Below are 20,515 nucleotides of genomic sequence, written 5' to 3' on the forward strand. Positions count from 1 at the left end.
CAGGGAGGGCAATCAATAAACATAGGCTGAACTTCAGCTTAAGTCTCAGTTCAATTTTAAAGTCAAATCTAAACCTCCCTCCATGCTAGTCATTCCTTCAGGTCAGCTATATAAACTACTCCCTGTTAAAACTGAACATGATAAAAACAGAAAGCACAAAGACATTAACTTTTGGCAGAGGGAACTTTCTCCTCCCATCCCTGACTCTTTCAGTGCAACTCAGGAACTTTTAGTTACACAAATGCAGATCTACAGTCTCTGGCAAACATTAACAAAGATTTATCAGCAAAGAAAAAGCAGAGGCTGCTCTATTTTGCAATGTAACAACACTGTTTGCATTTTAAAATTAAAAACACTAACACAATCTGAACCAACATTATAAAAAAAGCAAAACAAGGTAATGTAGTATTAAAAATTTATTTAGTTTCATCAAAGTAATCTTTCAGCATTGAAAATTTCACACATATAAAACAACTTCAACTTCTATGAATTAAAACCAAAGTATGGACTTTTTTCTTTTTTTCATTTTAAAGGAAGTGCTGTGCTTTTCTTTTTAAATGTCTCTCATGAACCAAATTCTCCAGTTATAAAGCTGATAAAAATAAGTGATGCACCACCACTTCTTTTTCTTTAACATGAAATTAGTCTCTTTGGGAAGCAAGTATTTTTAAAATTGTATCATGAAGGATACAGACCTGAAAAAGGATAAACAATCATACACAAGGCATAAACATTACACAGAGTAATTCAGACATTTTATAAAGAGATCTGGAAAAGTACCTAAAATAGTGATATTTATTTAGTATAAAATTTCAATAATAAAATATTGCTTATAATAAATAAGAAAACATGAGTTTCATTAACACTGTTCTCCCATTAAAGCTCTCCTGGATGTAACATGATCAGACCTGATCAAATCTCCAATTTTTGTTTTTCCTCTCTATGAAGGAGGCAGCTTTACAGGCTCAGGCCATTCTTTGTTAGGAACAATTTCATTATCAATGGAACACAGAATTCATTTCAAGGCTCATGCATAGTTATGGGCAAGAAAAAAAAATCCCAAAGTGTGAATAAACCTTATTACAATAGATTTCAATACCTAAAATATTTGCCTTGTTAAAACCGAAGTGTAATAAGACTCCTCATGGACTATGAATGCAAAGAGAAAGCTGCCCAAGTTTCCTGAAAAGCTTTCAAATATCTGTGCAGCTGTACTTAATGGTTATCAAAGCTGTTAGGTAAAGTTAGCTCTATAGGGAGATACAAGCGTACCCCCTTTCAAATAGGGACATTTGATTTCATCCCTGCTCGCCCCATCTGTAGACATGGCAGCTTGGAGTAGTTCTTCAGCAGTTGCTCAATAGCAATATGACGGACGTTGAGCTCTGAGGCCAGAGAGTCCTTTTCTTGGACTTGCTGTGTCAGCTCTTCAAATACATCTGCAAGAACACATTAGGTTAACACACTTGATCCCTCTACTTCCATAGACTTAAGGTGCAGTGCTGAACATTACTGTAAAAGAGGCACAGACATTTAGCTGAAAATTAAGTGGATTCTGATTGTATCAGAAATAGTGTGGCCAGCAGGATAATCACCACCCTGTACTCAGCACTGGTGAGGCCACACCCCAAATACTGTGCTCAGTTTTGGGCCCCTCACCACAAAAAAAGACACCAAGGTGCTGGAGCGGGTTCAGAGAAGGGCAATGAAGCTGCTGAAGGGTGAGTACATCTTACGAGGAATTGCTGAGGGAACTGGAGAAACAGAGAACAAGGGGAGACCTTATTCCTCTCTACAACTACCTGAAAGGAGGTTGTAGTGAGCGGGGTGTCAGTCTTCTCCCAAGTAACAAGTGACAGGACAAGAGGAAATGGCCTCCAGTTGCATCAGGGGAGGTTTAGATTGGCTATTAAGAAAAATTTCTTTACTAAAAGGATTTTCAAGCATTGGGAACAGGCTGCCCAAGGGAAGCGGCTGAGTCACCATCCCTAGAGGTAACGGAGAGTGGATGTGGCACTTAAAGACATGTTTTAATAGTGGACTTGTCAATGTTAGGTTAATATTTGGACTTGATGCTCTCAAAGGCCCTTTCCAACCTAAATGATTCTCTGATTCCTGTCAAAACCTTTACCTAGAATTTTCTTGTTTTACATAGAAATGTGATATATAAAGACTTCTCTTCAAAACTTAAATTGTGATGGCTTTCCTTTCAGTTATTTTTTAAAACAGATTTTCCATATTAGAAAGCAACACAAACCCAAACCAAAAAGCACTGACAAATTCTCACCCTGGATTTGCTTCAGCAGTTTTTCATTAAGTTGTTTTAACTCTCCAGGAGTCATCGCAGTCACTGTAACAATGAAATTTGTTATTACTAATACTAAAGTAACATAAGCATCCTTATGCAAACTTCCATTTTCTCAAATTGTCATCATTTGCATGCTAATAATCAACAGATGTGTGGCAGCAAGTCAGAGGCAACATTATTTATCAGTCATTTGTGGATAATTTGCCAATTCTTTTTTTTATGTTGTCACAGATAAGAATTTACTCCATAGGAAAGCTCCCTTTTCAATGTCAAAAAGCTGGAAACTCAAACCCTCAGAACTCCAGAATTAGTTGCTTTTAAATTGCTCAACAGTTTTAAATACTTTACCTTCCTCTGACTGCAAAATGCAGTTTCCACAGTGTAACCCCTGCCAAGTACCCCCGTTTAATTGTGGGCAAGTGGACAATTCTGAGGTAATTCCTGCTACATTTGCAAGCCTACAGGAAACAGCTTCCAGACAGAATTTTCAGCACACAAGCTGTTTCGGTTATCAAGCTTTGTGCTTTCTGCATATAAAAATAACATATACAGTTTCTACTGAGTACCCCACTGAAACCATGAATAAAAATCTTAGTTTGAGACAAAGACCAGCATATAAAACCAGGTTGACTTCTCACTTTGTGTTGTGTTCCTAGTGAGAACTAGAAGATCCTCTGTGTCATTGAAATGCCCTTCTGTACCTCAGGTTGTGTACATTGATCAGCCTCATAGAAAATATGTATTAAACCTCATAGGACAGAATTGTGAAAGTGTTCTATGCTGACCTCAATCAACAGCAGCAAGTGGGGAAGCGCTGGCTTTCTTCCCAGAAATCTCTCAACCCAGCAGTGGTGGATACAGGTTGGTGCCATGCCTGATGCTGAAATGCCCTTGGCAGCATGGTGAAAAGTAGCAGTCCTGATCACCACTGGGGGATAAAGGGCACTGGAACAAAAGCACAAAGCTCTCACTGCATACTTGAGAAAAACCTACGCTGAGATGATGCGGCTTTTGTTCAGAGATTTCTCAGTACAATAAGTTTCTATATTGTACATTTAAAGCATAAGCTCTGAAAAGAATGGTTTTTACCTACCCACGAGACTCTATGATTATCCTAAGCCTTCCTTTTCAAACTGTCTCAGCTCCTGCAGTTGTCGGATACTAACTTTCTGTCAGTAATGCCAAACCAAACAAGTTAGCAACAGCTGAGATAGCCTACCTGTTACTCAAGACATACGGTCACTCAATAGCAGAACAGATCCACCTTTCTCCTCCAACAGTCAGGTACAGTGGTGCTCCTTCCTATCTTTGGCTAGCAAACTGAAGATTGCTTTCTCATATCTTTCAACCCTTCATGCTTCATAAAAGCCCTGACTGGATTTCATACAGTAATTCACAGCTTTATAAAAAGGTCAAGATTCCCTCACACTTTTTTAGACCCAGTGGTAGGATGTTACTTTCCATCTTTTCATTATTTTCATCATCATTTCATCAACTGTAGCAGATAGGCGGGTTCATGCATTTCATGTATGTGTGTGTTTATCAGGACAGGACTGTTTCATGTGACACAATTCTGATACAAAAGGGAAAGGGAGAAGGAACAGAACACCTAATTTAAATGATAAAACATTATCCAATCCATAACTGAGGTAAATTATAAAGGAATGCTGATCAAGCTATTTACAGTTACACTAAGAATATTTTTTCTTAGTGTAAGAAAAACATTTACAGTGGAGGTAACTGAAATAAAAGGTACTGAATTCTAGCAGGAAGTCTGACAAAAGATTTCTCTAAAATACAAACTTTTATATAACTACAGTTTCCAAATAAATGCCCTTTAAAGTTAAATACTGCAAAAAGATTAAAAAAATACTTATAATACAAAGCAAAAATGCCTCAAAAGTGCATTATGCAGTCATAACTGAAGGAAAAAAAAAAAATCTGTTATCCTGCTTAAAATGGCTTTATGTTCTCCTGCCCAAAACTCAGATTGGAAAGAGAAATTCCAAGTCACTAACTTCAGTTAGATAACCCCACAAAACAGGTCAAGCTTTCGTAATTCCTCTGTTTAGTGCTGTCCTGATTTATGTAATCCCAATTTATGACTCCAGAGGACAGGTGGCCAAACAGCACAGCATATCTGTTTTGATTTATGGCTTGAAGACTACTTATTCACTACAATGCAATATGAAACATCATACAGCAGTTAAATAAAATCCTTTTATAAAGAATGAGAAATGACTGAACTTTGCAAGGACAGGTTTCTTAACAAATGGGAGCCTAAAGAAACTGACTCCAACTTTTTACAGTATCTCTTCTCACTCTGTCATCTGACATTCTGAATTCCATTATTATCACTGTTTTACACCACCTAATTTTCCACTGAGTATTCTACCAGCTTGTCTTCTTTCTCGGGTCTTTCGAAATTCAGAAACCTTCTCCATTTATTTTCCTCATCTACAAAAATAAAAGTAAATGTATTCCAGTTTGGGACCAGGCTGTTCTAATAGCAGGATGGTAACTGCAGAGATTTCTAGGAACTCAGTCCAAACACATTTCATGTAGGCTGGCTCCAGAGATTACTACAATACCCTAGGTATTTCTAAAGACTTATTCTAGCAATCATCTTCTTAAACAATAGGAAAACTTACTCTTCCACTGCTTTCAATATCACCACAGTCACCAGAAGATGTGTCAGGTCTACTGCTACAGCCTTTAAGAGGACATGGTGCATAAGGGCCTTCCCACTTTCTCATTCTCAGAGAATGTAAAAGAACAATGTAGCAAGATGCACAAGGTAACTCTGCTTCTATTAAGAATGTTTAGTTTATGTTGTTCCACAAGTTTGCCCTGCTACCTTACCTCTAATCTCCCCTGTCACTTAGGGCAGCTCTCTGCAAAGTGTAACTCAAGGCACCACGCATGTTCACTAAGACACTTATTTTCGGGAGCTTAGTAATCACAAATGAGGCTGTGCAACTGCCAGGATTGACTCATTGGAATGATTGTAATCAACTGTAACTTTTTTGTGTAAATTAGGTGTCTTGTACCACATTGGGGTATAACTGACAGGAAAATTACTAGCCCAAATAACAATGAAACCCAACAAATTAAAGAATTAAAAAAAAACCCCAGCCAAATCCAAAAGCCCACCACTCCCTTCTAAGAAGAGACCTCAACAAAAAAAGCCCCCACACCAACCAAACCATCTGTGCTATTTGCTTAGCCACATAGCCTTTTCTCTTTCGACAGATTTTACAGTAACTCCAAATTGTTAAAAGCTGTATTACAGGATGTGAATGCCCTATGGGGACATTAAATAGACAAGAGGTATTTCGAAGAACGCTCTTGCAAGCTAGGCTGTATGTAAATATATACTTACGTTCTTCCCTGCTGTATTGAGGATGCCTTCTACGAACACTGGTAAGAGAATCACCTTCAGCTTTTTCAGCTTTCTGAACTTGGCTGTGATTAGACCACAAAACACTGCTGCAACAGAAGGTAGCATCTCTTCCTTGTAACACACCAAGTCCGAAATCAGTGGATTCTCTTTCTTCCAAAAGAGTTTGTGAGCAGCTCGAGATGCCTCCAAAATTCCCATCTATCCATTTTGCAGAGTACCTGGGTACTGGGGAGTCGAACTGTGGGAGTAATTTTCTATCAGTCTGATGTCTGAAGTTAAAAAGCTGGTGTTGGCGTGTTTTTGAGCTTTCAGAATCAGAGTCTAAATCCTTGTTTTGTGCATACTGTATAATCCAGTTAATTTTTTTGCTCAAGATATTTTTTACTTCTGCATATGGACTTTTAGTGAGCTTTGATCGTGGACAATCCTGATTTGCTATTAAGTGGAATTTTTCAAAGCAGTCTCTGTGCCCCCTTAAAGATCTTGTATGTAGAAGATCTGACTTTGGTACTCCTGTAAAGACACAACAGAAAAAAGTTCAGTTACTGTATATTCGATTGTTCAAAATCTTTACTCACCAGCAACCAAGAAAACAAAAACCTTAAGTCACGCTTTCCTATTAACAGTCTAATTGCTGAAGCAAACAAGGATATGTGATACTCTAAAATTTGAGAAATCCCAGCCAGTCTTGGGTTCTTAGCATAGAAAGTATTTTGCACACAATAATCTTTAGCTCAGGACTTGCAGATTACCTGCATGTGCCTCCTGGATAATTGCACAGATGAAGCAAACTGCTAACTCTGTACATAACTGCATTACCCCTATACACAAGTGCATAAGCTGTAAAAGTAATTCCAGCTATATATCAGAATGTTCTATAGAACAATTCTGAAGGCATTTCAAGACCAGTCATTCATGCTCCCATCTTCTATGGATAATGTTACCAGCCATCTGCCAACAAACACTGCAGTGAGCAGGCCTGTGTCATCCAAGTGGTCAATCATAATTCAGACTTCAGACTTAGTTTGTTGTTTTGTATTGCTACAAGCCTGCAGCCTACCTGGAGAACCAAGTTCTATTGCTGTCAACACCTGCCCACATTAAACTGTCCTGAAATTAGTTTCATCTTTGCTGGTTTTCATTGGTATAAAATTGATCTTCTCCATAGTGGCTATTATAAGGCTGATTTGGATTCACGCTGAAAGCACTGCTGATAATACAGGGGTATTTTAGCTATTGCTGAGCAGTGCTTACACAGAGCCAAGGCCTCTTCCTCTTCTCATCCCAGTCCACCAGCATGCAGGCTGGGGTTGCACAAGGAGCTGTGAGGGGACACAGCCAGGACAGCTGATCCCAATTGACCAAAGGGATATCCCATATGGCATCATACTCAGCACATAAAAGCAGGGAGAAGAAGAAGGAAGTGGAGATGTTCAGACTAATGCATTTGTCTTCCCAAGTCACCATTACACTTGATAAAGCCCTGCTGTCCTGGAGATGGCTGAACACCTGCCTGCCCTTGGGAAGTGGTGAGTGAATTTGCTTTGCTTGCATGGCTTTTGCTTTACCTATTAAACTGTCTTTATCTCAACTCATGAGTTTTCTCATTTTTACTCTTCTGATTCTTTCCCCCATCACAATATGGGGGGAGCGAGTGAGCAGCTGCGCAGGGCTTAGTTGTTGGCTGAGGTTAAACCATGACATCATACAAGATGGATGTTTATTCTCCTCTTTGCTTGTCCTCCTTCAAAGACTATTCAAATAGCTACAGCATGTAACTTACTCAAACCTTAAAGTAATTGATAGTGATTGACATATTAAAAAGGAACACAATCTGTGAAGATCTACAGTTGGTGCGTGAACACAGATGGTATGAGAAATAACTAGTTTGGAAAGTTAGTACCGCAGTACAAAATTACTTTCTGCAACTTCAGTGGCTATTTATTTTAATTCAGATTCACCTATGCAGTAGATTCAGTACAGAAGTCCAGAATATTGAACAGTTCAACACTTATCCCAATGCCCAGTATACTACTTGGGAAATTGCCAATATAATGAAAAACAATTCTGTCAAAGAAGTTCTTCACTGCAAATAACAAACAGTATACTTGTGAATCACTGGTTAAAAGTGCTCAATGCTTACTAAAGCCAGAACATTTAAATCAACATGTAACAACATAATTTGATCTTTGAAACTAGGCAACATGAACCAAGCTGCAGCCATTGTACTTTTTAGCACAGAAGGAAGTATATAAAGTTATTAAAATAATAAAAAAACCCCTCCAAACAAGAAATGCAGCACATAACAAAATCTGATAATAGAGACCTTAATGAGCAGAAAACTACGTTGCAACAATTCTCACTTATACCTGATTTACCCTTTTAAATTCCTGCAGCAAACTTTAAGCACTCTACCCAAAAAAAGCTTAAAAAAAAATAATTCTACAAAATCCTAAGGTATTGTCAAAACTAAGCTACAAAGGTAAAATTCTTAGCATAAAACTAGTGAAAACAAATCCAAACACTTCATTTTGGTTCTCTCACTTGCTGGTAACTGTTGGGGAGTAACTGTTCAAAGTTGTGGAGTTCAAACATTGAGAGTAGCCATTATAAATTTTTGATTTTCCAGTCTTTGGGCAGGGTTGAAATTCACAAGCATTATTATTCCAGTTGTGTTCGTAACAGCGTACACAATTTACAGGGCAAAATGAGAAAAAGAGTGGAAAATGAAAGAGGACAGCAGTGGAACTTGTTTTGTTCTTAGCAGCAGGGGAGAAACGTAAGGTCATGACACTCCTTCTGTCCATGAACCAAGTATTGGAACAAACAAAAACCACATCCTAACCAGAGCCACCTTTGAAGAAGCCAAGTTCTGGAGCAAAGACAGATGTTGTCTTCATGGTATAGAGTCAACATTCTTTGTCTACACATAAAAGTATCTTTCAACCCCTTTCAGCAAAAAGACATTCACTAGTTTTCCTAAAGCTCTATGTGATCTGCCTACTTGCAAGGCTATTTTTCCTTCTCTATCTTTAGAGATATAAAGAAAATTTCAAACATTTCTAGTGAAAACAAAGAAAGACAAGTCATTTGTTTTCATGACTTATCAGCACAATTTAAATATACCAAGTCTGCTAAACTCAATAGAACAAGCATGATGGAAACCCTTAAATTTTTAAGCCATCAAGGAAGAGCAAACACTGTCAATTGACAACCCTCAATCAATCTTTTGTACTAAGGTGACAATTAGTCCTTTCCTATATAGAGAACATGAATAACATCAGTCACTAACCTTCTGGAAGAGCTGAGCATTCACAACAGCTGCTGTGCAAGCACAAACCAGTAATGACGTAGCAGTATTACAGCAAGTAAGAGTATGTTTCTTTTAACACAAATGCTTCTGTTATGGGCAATACCATTAGCTTTATAACACAGAAAACATGCCATTTCTTTTTTGTAAAACTTCTGCTCCACTCAGATTAGTTCATATTTTTCCCTTCATCACAGTTGGAGGGAAAAAAAAAAAAAAAAAAAGAATCTACCAGCTGGTAAACTGGCATGGATCAAACAGATGATGTAAGACGATGACTCGGTTTTAGAAGACATTTTATTCAACACTATACACAAAGAAATGAATAAAGCAAGGTAAGGCTTCTGTACATTAAAAGAAGTAATATCATAATTTTGGTAAACAGCTATGGTCAGTTCTGGGGATTTTCACAGGGTTTCAGTTCTGTCTCAAAGTTCCTGTTTGCTAATATTCACCTCAACCTTTTTTTTTTTTTTGCTGATTCTTCAAGTCAGCAAAACACAACCATCAACATTTTTCTTCTGCATTTGTACGTACATGCACACTTGTCCTTTGCTAAGAACAGGATTGCAGACTAAGCCCAAGTATGTCCTATCCTTCACATTTATTTCTTTCAGAGGAAGGAAAAAAATCTCAAAAGCAAAAAGCCCACAACCATTAGGAGCAGGAATGTTTTATTTGTAGTGAGGAAAAAAAAAAAAAATCCACCAAAGTTCAGTAACATCTAGAAGACCATACCTAACTAACTTAAGAGAGCAGATGCCAGGGATCATGCCTCAAGTGAACAAGATTCACAGGATGATGCCAAACATCAAGACAAATCACAAAACAATGTAGGTAAGTGTTTACCATCCATTAAATTTGCTTCTGATTCTGGTAATCCACGTGCTGTAAATGAAATATGAATGGTATCACTTTATTCAGCAGTATCTTTGTATACTGAGCTGTTTTAAAGAACAGAGTTGCTTTTTTAAGAGCTTAGTATTTAGACAAAAATAAAATAAAAATTGAATATTTAAATTTGTAAGCTATACAAGGCAGAAACTCTTCTAAATATAATGGTACAGTTCTTACCATAATGAGTCCTAATCCACTCTTGCAAAATAATACTGTAAATGAATGAATAGCAATCAGGCACTTTATAAAGCAGTACATATTTTTGTAACTTCTAGTTATTCTTAAGTGCAAAGTAGCAGAGAGCAGGAGAATATATACCATATAAACAGGCATGTAAATCACATCTCAAAAAAGTACATCTGATTTTAAACTGTTTGTACTTGAAAGTAAGTAAGTTTTGATCATACTAAAGTTGTGGGGTCTATTTTGAAGGGAAGAAGTCTACAAAGACTTTATTTCTGCCTTTGCCACTGATTCACCTTTTGAAGATTATAATAATAATAAATTTAATTCAAAAGTATGCTCTTGAATACCAAGACTACTTCATATCCCTTCATAAATGCTTTCATAAACAAACAAAAAAAAGTGATTATTAGCTTACTTGTTTATTTTCCATAGTGGATTTTTTCCCCATTTGTTTGTTGTTCTTTTTTAAAAACCTTCTGATTTGATCTTTCAGCTCCATCAGCTGGAAATAACATTAAAGCCTGTGTTCCCTTCTTAGCAATTTACAATGCAATGCTGGAAACGAATTGTTTTTGCAATGGTGAATAAACTTAGCTTAAGCAGCTGAAGAGGAAAAAGTCCCCAGAATTCAAGATGGAATGAACTAAAATTAACGAGAATACTTCTAAACACATGAATAGTCAATTATAAGTTTGTACCACAACATCAGTTAATTAAAGCCTCTTTATAAAATTTACAAGTACTTATGGGCAAGATACATATGTATACACCTGACCATAGAGAAAGGAAAAGCTGCCTTCTTAGTATAATGCTGGCATACAGAGTTTCCTTCAATGTGTAAAATAATGGGGTTATTACAGACAGTCAAAGAGCGAAAGCACTTCATAACACAAATTTGTATAGTACTGGCAGCATGGGTGAAATCATCAGTTTAAGTCACAACACTCAGAAAAGGTACACCTCTAGTTTTAGCTAGTTGTGGAGACTGCCTTCATAGCCAGTAAGGGAACACTTCTCAGGCACCATTTACCTCATCTTGAATAGTTAACTCTTGAAGGATTTGTGACAGGCACCTATGCTTTTTCCTTTAATCATATAAGTAAGCATGAACCCTTGTGAAGGATGCTAGTCTATGGCTGCCTACTTTAAGAGCCCTGGCTTTCACGACACAGTCTGAAATGTTCCAGCTGCTTCTCTCAGCTGTCCAACCTGCACACATACAGCATAGTTCAGTATAAACAGGGATGTTTAGCCAGCTCTTGAAACAGCTTCTGAACATCTGCTAGTGCCTACAAGGAGCTAGAAAGATCAAATAAGCTCACATTTAGCTTACCTGGTGTACAGGGCTAAGAGCTGCAGCAGACAGGGAAATGCTTCACAAGAGATTAAGTGTTCATGTCTATCTATTTTAAACCAGTGCTGCATATTAGTCTGCTTATTAAGAGTGCTGAAAGAGAGGGGTTCTTATAAGAGAAAAGCAGATCCCAAGACATGTTCAAAACACGTTAAATAAAAATGGCCCATGATGACCTAAGACAGCAAGTCATCCACACGTCTAAATGACAAGGGGTAGGGAAAAGAGATATTCTTTTGTCCTACAATTCTGCCAGCACTGAAAAATGGGATCATACCAGACTTACGTCTCCAGTGCATCTGCCTGACACGACATAAAACCAACTGATATTTTTAAGTGTATGCATGCAATTTCATTTGAGAGTTAAATCTTACGATTCATTAGACTGGCTAGAAGGAAAATACCAGTGCCATTCATTAGCTTCCAAACCAGACACCTGATAAAAACAGATCTTGTTAGTAAATTAAAGTTCTTGCCTCACTTTCATATGATAAAGTCAGTGCATTCCATGCACCAAGTATGTATACAAATCATCTCCCACTCCATTTCTATTAGCTCATTTGTATTTTAGCACACACCAAAGACACACTATATAAGACAGAACAGAGATCAAATTAACCCTTTAACATTTTCAAAATTCACGTTCCCTATAAACTACTATTTAAGAAGAGGGTTTACTACTGTATTAGACAAAGCAATACATTCTGATGAAAACATTACTACAAGAACTACTATGTTAAAGATGTCTCACACTCCTTAAGAAAAATCAATTAACCTGACCTAGAAAAGAGCAGGAGCCACGGGACAGGATTTCTGTATTCTGGATTATGCCATAAGCAACATAACTGCTCAATTTACTTTTCTGCATGTACAAACCTCCAAATTTACACAGAAGGAATAAAAAAAGTACTTTTAGAACTAGCCACATAGCTCTACTATTGCTCAGTGGCACTTAGGAGATTAAGAACAGGATATCCAGCTGTGTTTGGACTTAAATTTGTAGTCAAGAGGTTTACTGGAAACAGCATCTAGTTCCACAAGTCCATTCAAGTCTGCAGAAATGAGTCACTCCTCTGGACTGCAAACACTACCTTGAAACAAGTTCTCATCTGTCTAGCCTAAAGGGCAATGATGAAATATTTTAGCTTTTGTTCCCAGAATAATATATTTTATTGGTTATTATTTCATTAACACTGAGGAGAAAAAAAAAATGTGTATATTTTGGAACAGAATGAAATTTAAACAGCAGTTTCCAAACCTTTCAGCTACACCTTATAACCCATTTTATTTCAGTGAGATATTCTTCTGTCGAGTGTAAGAAAAAAAGTGAAATTTGAGTGTTTACAGCTTAAAAAAATAAAAAGAAAAAAGGGAGGGTGGTGGTGATTAGTTGTTAGGTGAACATGAAGAACAGCAAATGAGGATATTAAACAAGATTTTACAGACCTTAACATGAAAAAAACCATGTAACAAGGCTGATTTGTTCATAGGATTTTTGTCTCAAGCTTGAGACTGGGATACCCCAACCTGATGTTGAAATTGACTCAAATGCTATGAGTCTGTCAGCACTTTAAGACCATGAAAATGTAAGTATCTTAACATAAATCACAGGAATAAATGTCCAGTACTTACAACATCTCTTCTCTTGTATTACAAGACCTGTAGTTCAACTCTAAACATAAATGGAAGCAAGTCAGTTTGTTTCTCAGCTTGCATTCTCCACGATGGTATTGCAGTTAGCACCAGATAAGCAAAAGAATTAATAAAATCCAATCAGATTTCTCCCCTTCTATTATGTTTTTTTTTTTTTTCTTCATTACAAACCCTTGAATCTCAGGAAACTCAGATTTTTAAATAATTCTGCATCAAGACATACTAGCATAAAACCAGGTGAAGACATATAAACTGTCGATGACATAACAAAGCTAAACCGTAATTACTACATACTTTCATCTTTGAAACCTTCAGAGATAAGTCCCATGTCTGAACAAACACATTTAAGTTCCTCAAGCTGGGATTTTCACAGGCATTGCCCAGAGGATCACAAAGCGTGCATTAACAAAGGACATCTGCATTGCATAATGCATTCCCATGTCAAGAGATCTAAACAACTCTAAGCAGCACCACAGGCAGCACAACTGAAGCAGGGTCTAGAAGGTTACATCCTCCTACTACCAGAATTAGAGTACAACCTAGGTATCTCTGTATAGCACCGCATTCTTACATGGAAACTCTACAACGGCAGTTTCAAAGTAGCTTGTAGAGACACTATATTCAGGCAGAGGGTTTTGTTTTGTTGCTATATAGACATACAGACACCTTTCATACATACACACGCTTATATGCTCATGTATTTTCCCTGTACCCTCCAGCTGTAACTGCAGATCTGTTGTTAGTATTATGTATTTGCTACCAGAGTTCAGTTAATTATTTTCACATATATAATGAAATTAAAAAGGAGAGACTTGTCTCAAACTAACATACCACATGTGATTTCCCGACTTATGCAATCTAGTTACATGTGAATTTAAAGCGTTTCCTGTTTCAATCCAGATTACTACTGTGACACCTACTCAGAAAAACAAAACAGCACACAATAATCTTGTATGTTCACTTTGCCTGCACAAGGCAAACAAAAACCAACAACAAACTCCAGCAGACCCACACCCACCAGGATATTCTAAACTCCACCTAGAACTTTAAAATCACTGTACAGAATCAGCTCAAATTGCTCAAAACATTAGTTTAGTATTTCATATGTAAATACTTTGCATATTTTAAACTTTAAGAGTCACTGTTGCAGAGTTTGAGGATTCTGGGTCGAGAGAAACGCAACACAATAAAGAATCACAACTAATTTATTAATACAGTGAAAATATAGAGGTAACAAAATACAGTAAAAGATATTTCTGATGTTTGGTTATCTTACCAACCCCAAAGATCATGTAACAATGATCAGGAAACGAGCTCCGAGAAACATCACTGCAGCGCGAAGTGGCAGGCTCAACCTTAGCAGGCATCCTCATAGAGGCAACATTGACCTGGGTGGTATGAGGTTCTGCCTCGCCCGCATCCCATGAGGCTTGGGCTTTTATACTAGCAAAAATGCACACTCCTTCTGATGCAGGTGGCCACCCTACAGAGGAAGAAGTGGCCAGCTATACCTAGAAAGGTCTCCCAGGGTCAGGATTTTTCTGGGGATGAGACAAAGTGGGACCTTCCACGGAGGAGCCACAGCGGGACTTTCCAGGGAGGTGCCACCATGCACAAACAATAGTTTTCTATTTTTGTGTGCTTCTCCACGGACCATTATCTAGCATCACTGACACAGTCACATTAGGATTCTGCTTTGCTAAAATCACCTGATAATGATCCTTCAGACACAAAAGCTAGTTTTCACAATAAAAGTACTTATATGGCACTTAATTCACTCAACTTCACAGAGCATGAATCCTCAAACTAAGTGAGCTGAAAGAGCAAGTGCAACAGGGACAAAAATACTGTCAAGACACCACCCCCCTCTTGCCCTGTTCAGACTGAAGATTAGCACTACTGAATTCTCCTAACAACATTACTCTTTTACCTGTTCAACAAAGGTTGATGACACGTAATAGGAGAAAGTTTAAACCTGCATCTTTCCCTTCTGTTTATTCTGTATGTCCATTTTCTCTTTTCTTCTTCATTACTACTCTTTCAGTCAACTTCAGAGAAACAGACCCTATAATCTATATCCATCACTCCTGAATAGATTCACCACTCAAACTAGTGCTTTCAGTGACTAAAATTCTCCTATTGCAAAAATATGGTGTCCTGATTTCTGATTAAAAAAAAACCCCACCAAACAAAAAAAATAAAAGGAGTTATGATGCAGTAACTAACTTCCTCATTCAGAAACTCAGCAGTTATTTAATTAAGGCAGACCATAGATTAAGCTTTCTGTACAGCAGTCTTCTTTGTAAAGGATTAAGAATAACTTCATTTTTTTTTTCCTCAATTATTTATCATTATCAAGCTAATGTTCAAACATAATAACAGTTACAAAAAAACACCCCAAGGTCAGGAAGGTAAAGATAGACATATCACAACAGAGATCCAGGAAAAAGTCTGTTAAGTCATTAGAGATGGGGATGGTATCCGATTCACTCTTTTCCAATTACTCATCTTGGCCAACCAAGATGATCAACAGCATTACCATCTACACACAAGCAAACTTGTACAGCTGTTGAACTCAGAGGTATCAGAGTTCACAAAAAGATTCACCGACACTGAGCTGTAATGTTAAGTACAGCTAAGTAAATTTCTTTCTGTAGTGTTTTGTTTATGCACATTTGAGAAAGGCTGTTTCAGAGGGGGTTCAGGTGGTTAAGCCTTGGGCTAAATCGGCTTCAAGTGTGTGGATTTATCACAGATAGCTTTAAGCAATAAGAAGGGAAACCGATTCTATCTCATGAGATTTGTTAAAGCATTCGAATATGACACCCTTTTAAAAAAGGAAACTGGGACACCTTCTTCCAGAATTTCATACATTCACTCACAGAATCATAAAGGTCCTTTCCTACAAATCTAACACTGCCACCATCACCTGCAAATGTATCTGCAACGCTCTCTTCCATCCTGACCCACCTCCTAGTGAGGACTGGATGGTCTGGAAAGATGGAAGCAGCACTACACATTCTCCTTAAGTCAGACAGCCCTTAACACATGGAAGTTAACAGGGTGCTGCAAACAGTGGGAGTGCTTAAGCATCCTGCAAGATGCTGAGGTGTGGCTAATAGCCTGCCTGCTATTTCCTACTTCACTGAGGAGTTACACATGCATATAAACCAACACTAAGAATGAGCAAGCCTTAAGCACTATTCTAGCAGTTGCATGATTATCTTTTTAGGGTAGTGTATTTTGCTTCCTGAATTACTTAAATTTATGTATGTATTTAAACTTCTTGGATTTTTAAACACAATATTAGACAAAAAGGAAAACTATTAATGAGGAACACTTCTTTGTAATCGTGAGTTAGCACATCTACAGAGTTGATGCAACTTACAGCTGACTGTTCAATGTGTAGCTGTAACACATTTGAACTTCATTAAAATATAAGCAAGACGTCAATATGAACATACCCAGTCTAACATTCTGAGTTAGTGAATTATCCATTTCATTCCCTACCAAGGGCTGCCAAAAGATTGTTATATCATATATATATAAATCACAGCTTTTGTCACAGGAAAATACATGAATGCAGTAGATATGTCAAAAGTAGGAAGAGTGTGACTGCAGATACAGTAAAGGGCTGGCTCATGCAGTGGTTCAGCTGAAAAGTCTTATAATGATTCTTTATAAAGTCACTTATGCAGCCTCTGTCACATTCAAGTTGCCTCTCCCTATAAGCAGCAACAGTACCACTTTTCAAAGTGGTACACAGAAGACAGGATCAGAAACTGAGGCGTTTTGATGCTGTAATAATTAAAGGTATTAATGCTTTTACTATGCAAAATAAAAATTAAGACTGTAACAATTCATGTAATTTCAGGTGAGCTTTCATCATTATTCTGTATAAGCAGCCTTCTTCTAAAATTAACCAAAAATTTAGAAGATTATGCAAAGTAGTCTGCTGCAGAGATTTAAGTCTTTACTATTATCAAGGCTACTTCAGAATTCTAGAAAAAACCCCAACTGTTCCAGCTAAAATGAATGCTTATTTTGTAAAGCAGTAACTTTGACAAATCCACAGCTTATCTCAAAAAACAGAGGACAGAAAACATCCAGCATTTTTTTTAATGCATTGTTTTATCTGTTTCAACACTTTCAAAACAAAACTAGATTCTGAATGTAACCAAAGTACTTAATTGTCATTATGTCAATATGGGCTTTTTTCCTCATTTTAAAGCCTAGAAACATCTTCACTCCACATGGAGAACAGTAAGCCTATTTTAAAGCAGTAAGAAAACTCAAGAGGTTAGACAGTTGCTCCGAGTTTTATCAGAAAGCATGTCTCTTCTAAACAAAAACATACAGCATGCAAATTGCTACTGAAGTATGAAAGCATTGTTCAGATTAAAACATATTGCTTCTAGTAGCAACAAAGACCTTAAAGTCAGGTACATAACAGAAACTGTATGGAATACATATCCTTACAGCCCCCTATATTTGAGTCAGTTTTATGCTTCTAGCGTTCGGAATAAGCAACAAAAAACTGACTGAGTACAGTGCTTATCTCTCTTGGTACTTTTCACCCAGATAGAATTAAGACTTTCTGTGTACCCTCATATATATCAGAGACAGAAAGAATCTTACCATCTGTCATGAAAAAATGGGATTATTCATAGAACTGTGTTAAGATCTTCATATTCAATTGCCCTCTACCAATACAGATAACTCCAGGCAGTCACATGCACGTACAATTGCCAAATACTACTTTATATAAATGGAACAAACTACTTTGTTTTGCCAAACTCAAGCAACAATATTCATACTTTTTAAAATTTTGTTATTTGATTTTTAAAAGAGCAATAAGTAATCCCCTGTTCATTCATGACCAACATTTGATTCATATATGAAGAACAGCAACAAGATGAGCAAGATCTTCAGCAGAAGAAGGTCTGAAATTCTAAAAATACCATACTGGAGGCCAAAATGGTAGCACAAGATTAGTTTGTTAAAGGACGGACAAAATTCTTATAATTTGCAAACTTTTAAGAAGCTTTGACAATGAACCCAGCTTTATCAGACGAAATGGATTGTCACCTTATGAAAGCAAAACGAAAGAATCCTCTCATTATTTGAAGTAAAACATTAATCTTAAAAACCAAAACAAAACCCAACCTATTATGCTTTAAAATTTGCAACTGAAGTAAGTTTTACACAAAGTCCCCTCTAACTACTGAGCAAAAACCCTGAATAAAGGCAGAACATTAACTCCTTCCAATCTGAATTAACATCAGAGGTCTAATACCAGAAGAGGAAATTAATGCCAGGACATTTCAGAAGCTACTTGAAGAGGGGTATATCTTTACATCTAGAGCAGCTAGGGCACCCACCTTTACTGGAAATGAGCTATTTAGGAACTTAAACTAGTTTGGCCAGCAAGAAAACTTTATAAATATACACCTTTCCAAACCTAAGCCTTTATGAGAGCCTTCAGAGAAAAGGTCGGTTTGCGTCCAGCTCTAAGCCAAACAGTGTAAGTATGAAGTTCGCACAGGACGACTCCTGTAAAGCGTTACCTTCGATGTTCAGCTCGAAACAAACGTGGCAAAAGGAGAGCGTTTCCTTCTCGGTCCCCAGCTTGCAGACGCTGCAGACGTTGTCATCGTCTAAGTCGATGCTCACAAACTGCTCTTCGTTCATAGTGTCCTGTGGGGGAACGGGACACGACAAGGGACGGGACCGTTATTTCAACCACCACCCGGGCGAAGAATCGGTCGCCCCACGCCTGACGGCGCCTCACGCCGCCCGGCCCACCCAAAGCGGGCGGAACGAGGGAGGCAGCGTCCCGGGAAAGTTTCTTCCTCAGAGAGAGGGGGCGGCGAGGCCGTACAGCGGGACGGCAGGGACCGAGCCATCCCTCCGTTTCACCGCCCGCGCACCCTTTTCCTTTCCCTCTCCGGAGGCTGAGCTGGGCTGCCCTGTCCCCTCCCGTCTCGCTCCCTCCCAGCCCCTTCCTCAAGTTCCTCACCGCGCTTACCGCCGCGCGGTCCAGTCCGGCCTGGTCCGACTCCGTGCTACCACCTACCCCAGCGCTCCCCACGACTATTGTTTAACCGCCAGCGCCGTCACCACCAGAGCTCGGCGCCAGGCACCGCCCGCCGCTTCCGGCCGAGACCACGGCTCCTGCGAGACGGGGAGTATGGGGATGTAGCGGCTCCTGGAACCGCACTCTCTCTCACCTCAGCGGCTGGCATCGCCTCAGAGCAGCGTAGTGAAGAACGGCGAGGCGGAAGGAACGAGCGGCTGCGCCTCCTCACACCTCCGCGATACCACAGAAACCGGGAGCTCCCCTGCTCCCCAGCAGCAGTTGGGTTCTCCCAGGGAGAGAGGGGGCCGGGGCGGTGAAGGGAAGTCCGTCTAGAGCGGCTGTAGCTTGGGCCCAGCACCTCAGGGGAGAGTGCTGCCAGCTCGTCCCGCCTGTCGCCGCGGCTGGGCTGGTACTGTTAAACGTGGGGCTGGTCGTGTGTGGCTCGGGGCTTGGTTGTGCAGTTACCCAGCGCACACTTACACATCAAGTTGGGTAGGAGTGTCTGATCGGCTGGAGGGTAGGGAGCCTCTGCAGAGAGATCTGGGAAGGCTGGCTGGATGGTCCAAACCGATGTATGAGGTATGAGGTTCAAAAAGGCAAAGTGCTGAGTCCTGTTTTGGGCCACGACCGGCAACGCTACAGGCCTGAGGACGAGTGGCTGGAAATCTGCTCAGTGGAAAAGGACCTGGGGGTGGTGATTGACAGCCGCTGAACATGAGCCAGCTTGTACCCAGGCAGCCAAGAAGGCCAACTGCATTCCTGGCTTGTATCAGAAATAGTGTGGCAGCAGGGTCAGGGCAGTGATTGTCCCTCTGTACTCAGCACTGGTGAAACCTCACCTCCAATACTGTGTTCAGTTGTGGGACCCTCAACCACAAGAGAGATATCGAGGTGCTGGAGCAGATCCAGAGAAGGGCAGTGAAGCTGGGGAAGGGTCTGGAGCACATGTCTTATGAGGAACAACTGAGGGAACTGGGGTTGTTTAGCCTGAAGAGAAGGAGACTGACGAGAGACCTTGTCATTATCCCTACTTGGAAGGAGGTTGTAGTGAGGTCTCTTCTCCCAAGTAACAAGTGATAGAACAAGAGGTAGCTGCCTCAAGCTGCGCCAGGGGAGGTTGAGATTGGATATTATAAAAGATTTTTTCGCTGAAAGGGTTGTCAAGCACTGGAACAGGCTGCCCAGGGAAGTGGTGGAATCAGCATTCCTGGAAATGTTCAAAAAACGTGTGGATGAGGCCCTTAATGATACAGTTTAGTGGTGGACTTGGCAGTCCCCAGTTGGATTTAATCTTAAAGGTCTTTTCCAACCTAGTTGATTCTATG

The 20,515-nt window shown here is 39.1% G+C and overlaps 1 protein-coding gene across 1 annotated transcript; it reads right to left on the reverse strand.

The window, feature by feature from the left end:
* Window positions 1–1,053: 1,053 nt before the first annotated feature.
* LOC308218329 (protein EURL) lies at window positions 1,054–19,186 on the reverse strand. Its single transcript, XM_080612294.1, has 5 exons — window positions 19,131–19,186; window positions 18,679–18,808; window positions 5,691–6,224; window positions 2,288–2,350; window positions 1,054–1,439 (listed from the first exon to the last, which is right to left on the reverse strand). Exons 2-5 carry the CDS (start codon window positions 18,800–18,802, stop codon window positions 1,279–1,281), a joined length of 882 nt encoding a protein of 293 aa, XP_080468420.1. The 5' UTR covers window positions 18,803–18,808; window positions 19,131–19,186; the 3' UTR covers window positions 1,054–1,278.
* Between the last annotated feature and the right edge of the window lie 1,329 nt (window positions 19,187–20,515).

This window comes from Psittacula echo, assembly GCF_963264785.1.
Source record: "Psittacula echo genome assembly, chromosome: 3".
Taxonomy (NCBI): domain Eukaryota; kingdom Metazoa; phylum Chordata; class Aves; order Psittaciformes; family Psittacidae; genus Psittacula; species Psittacula echo.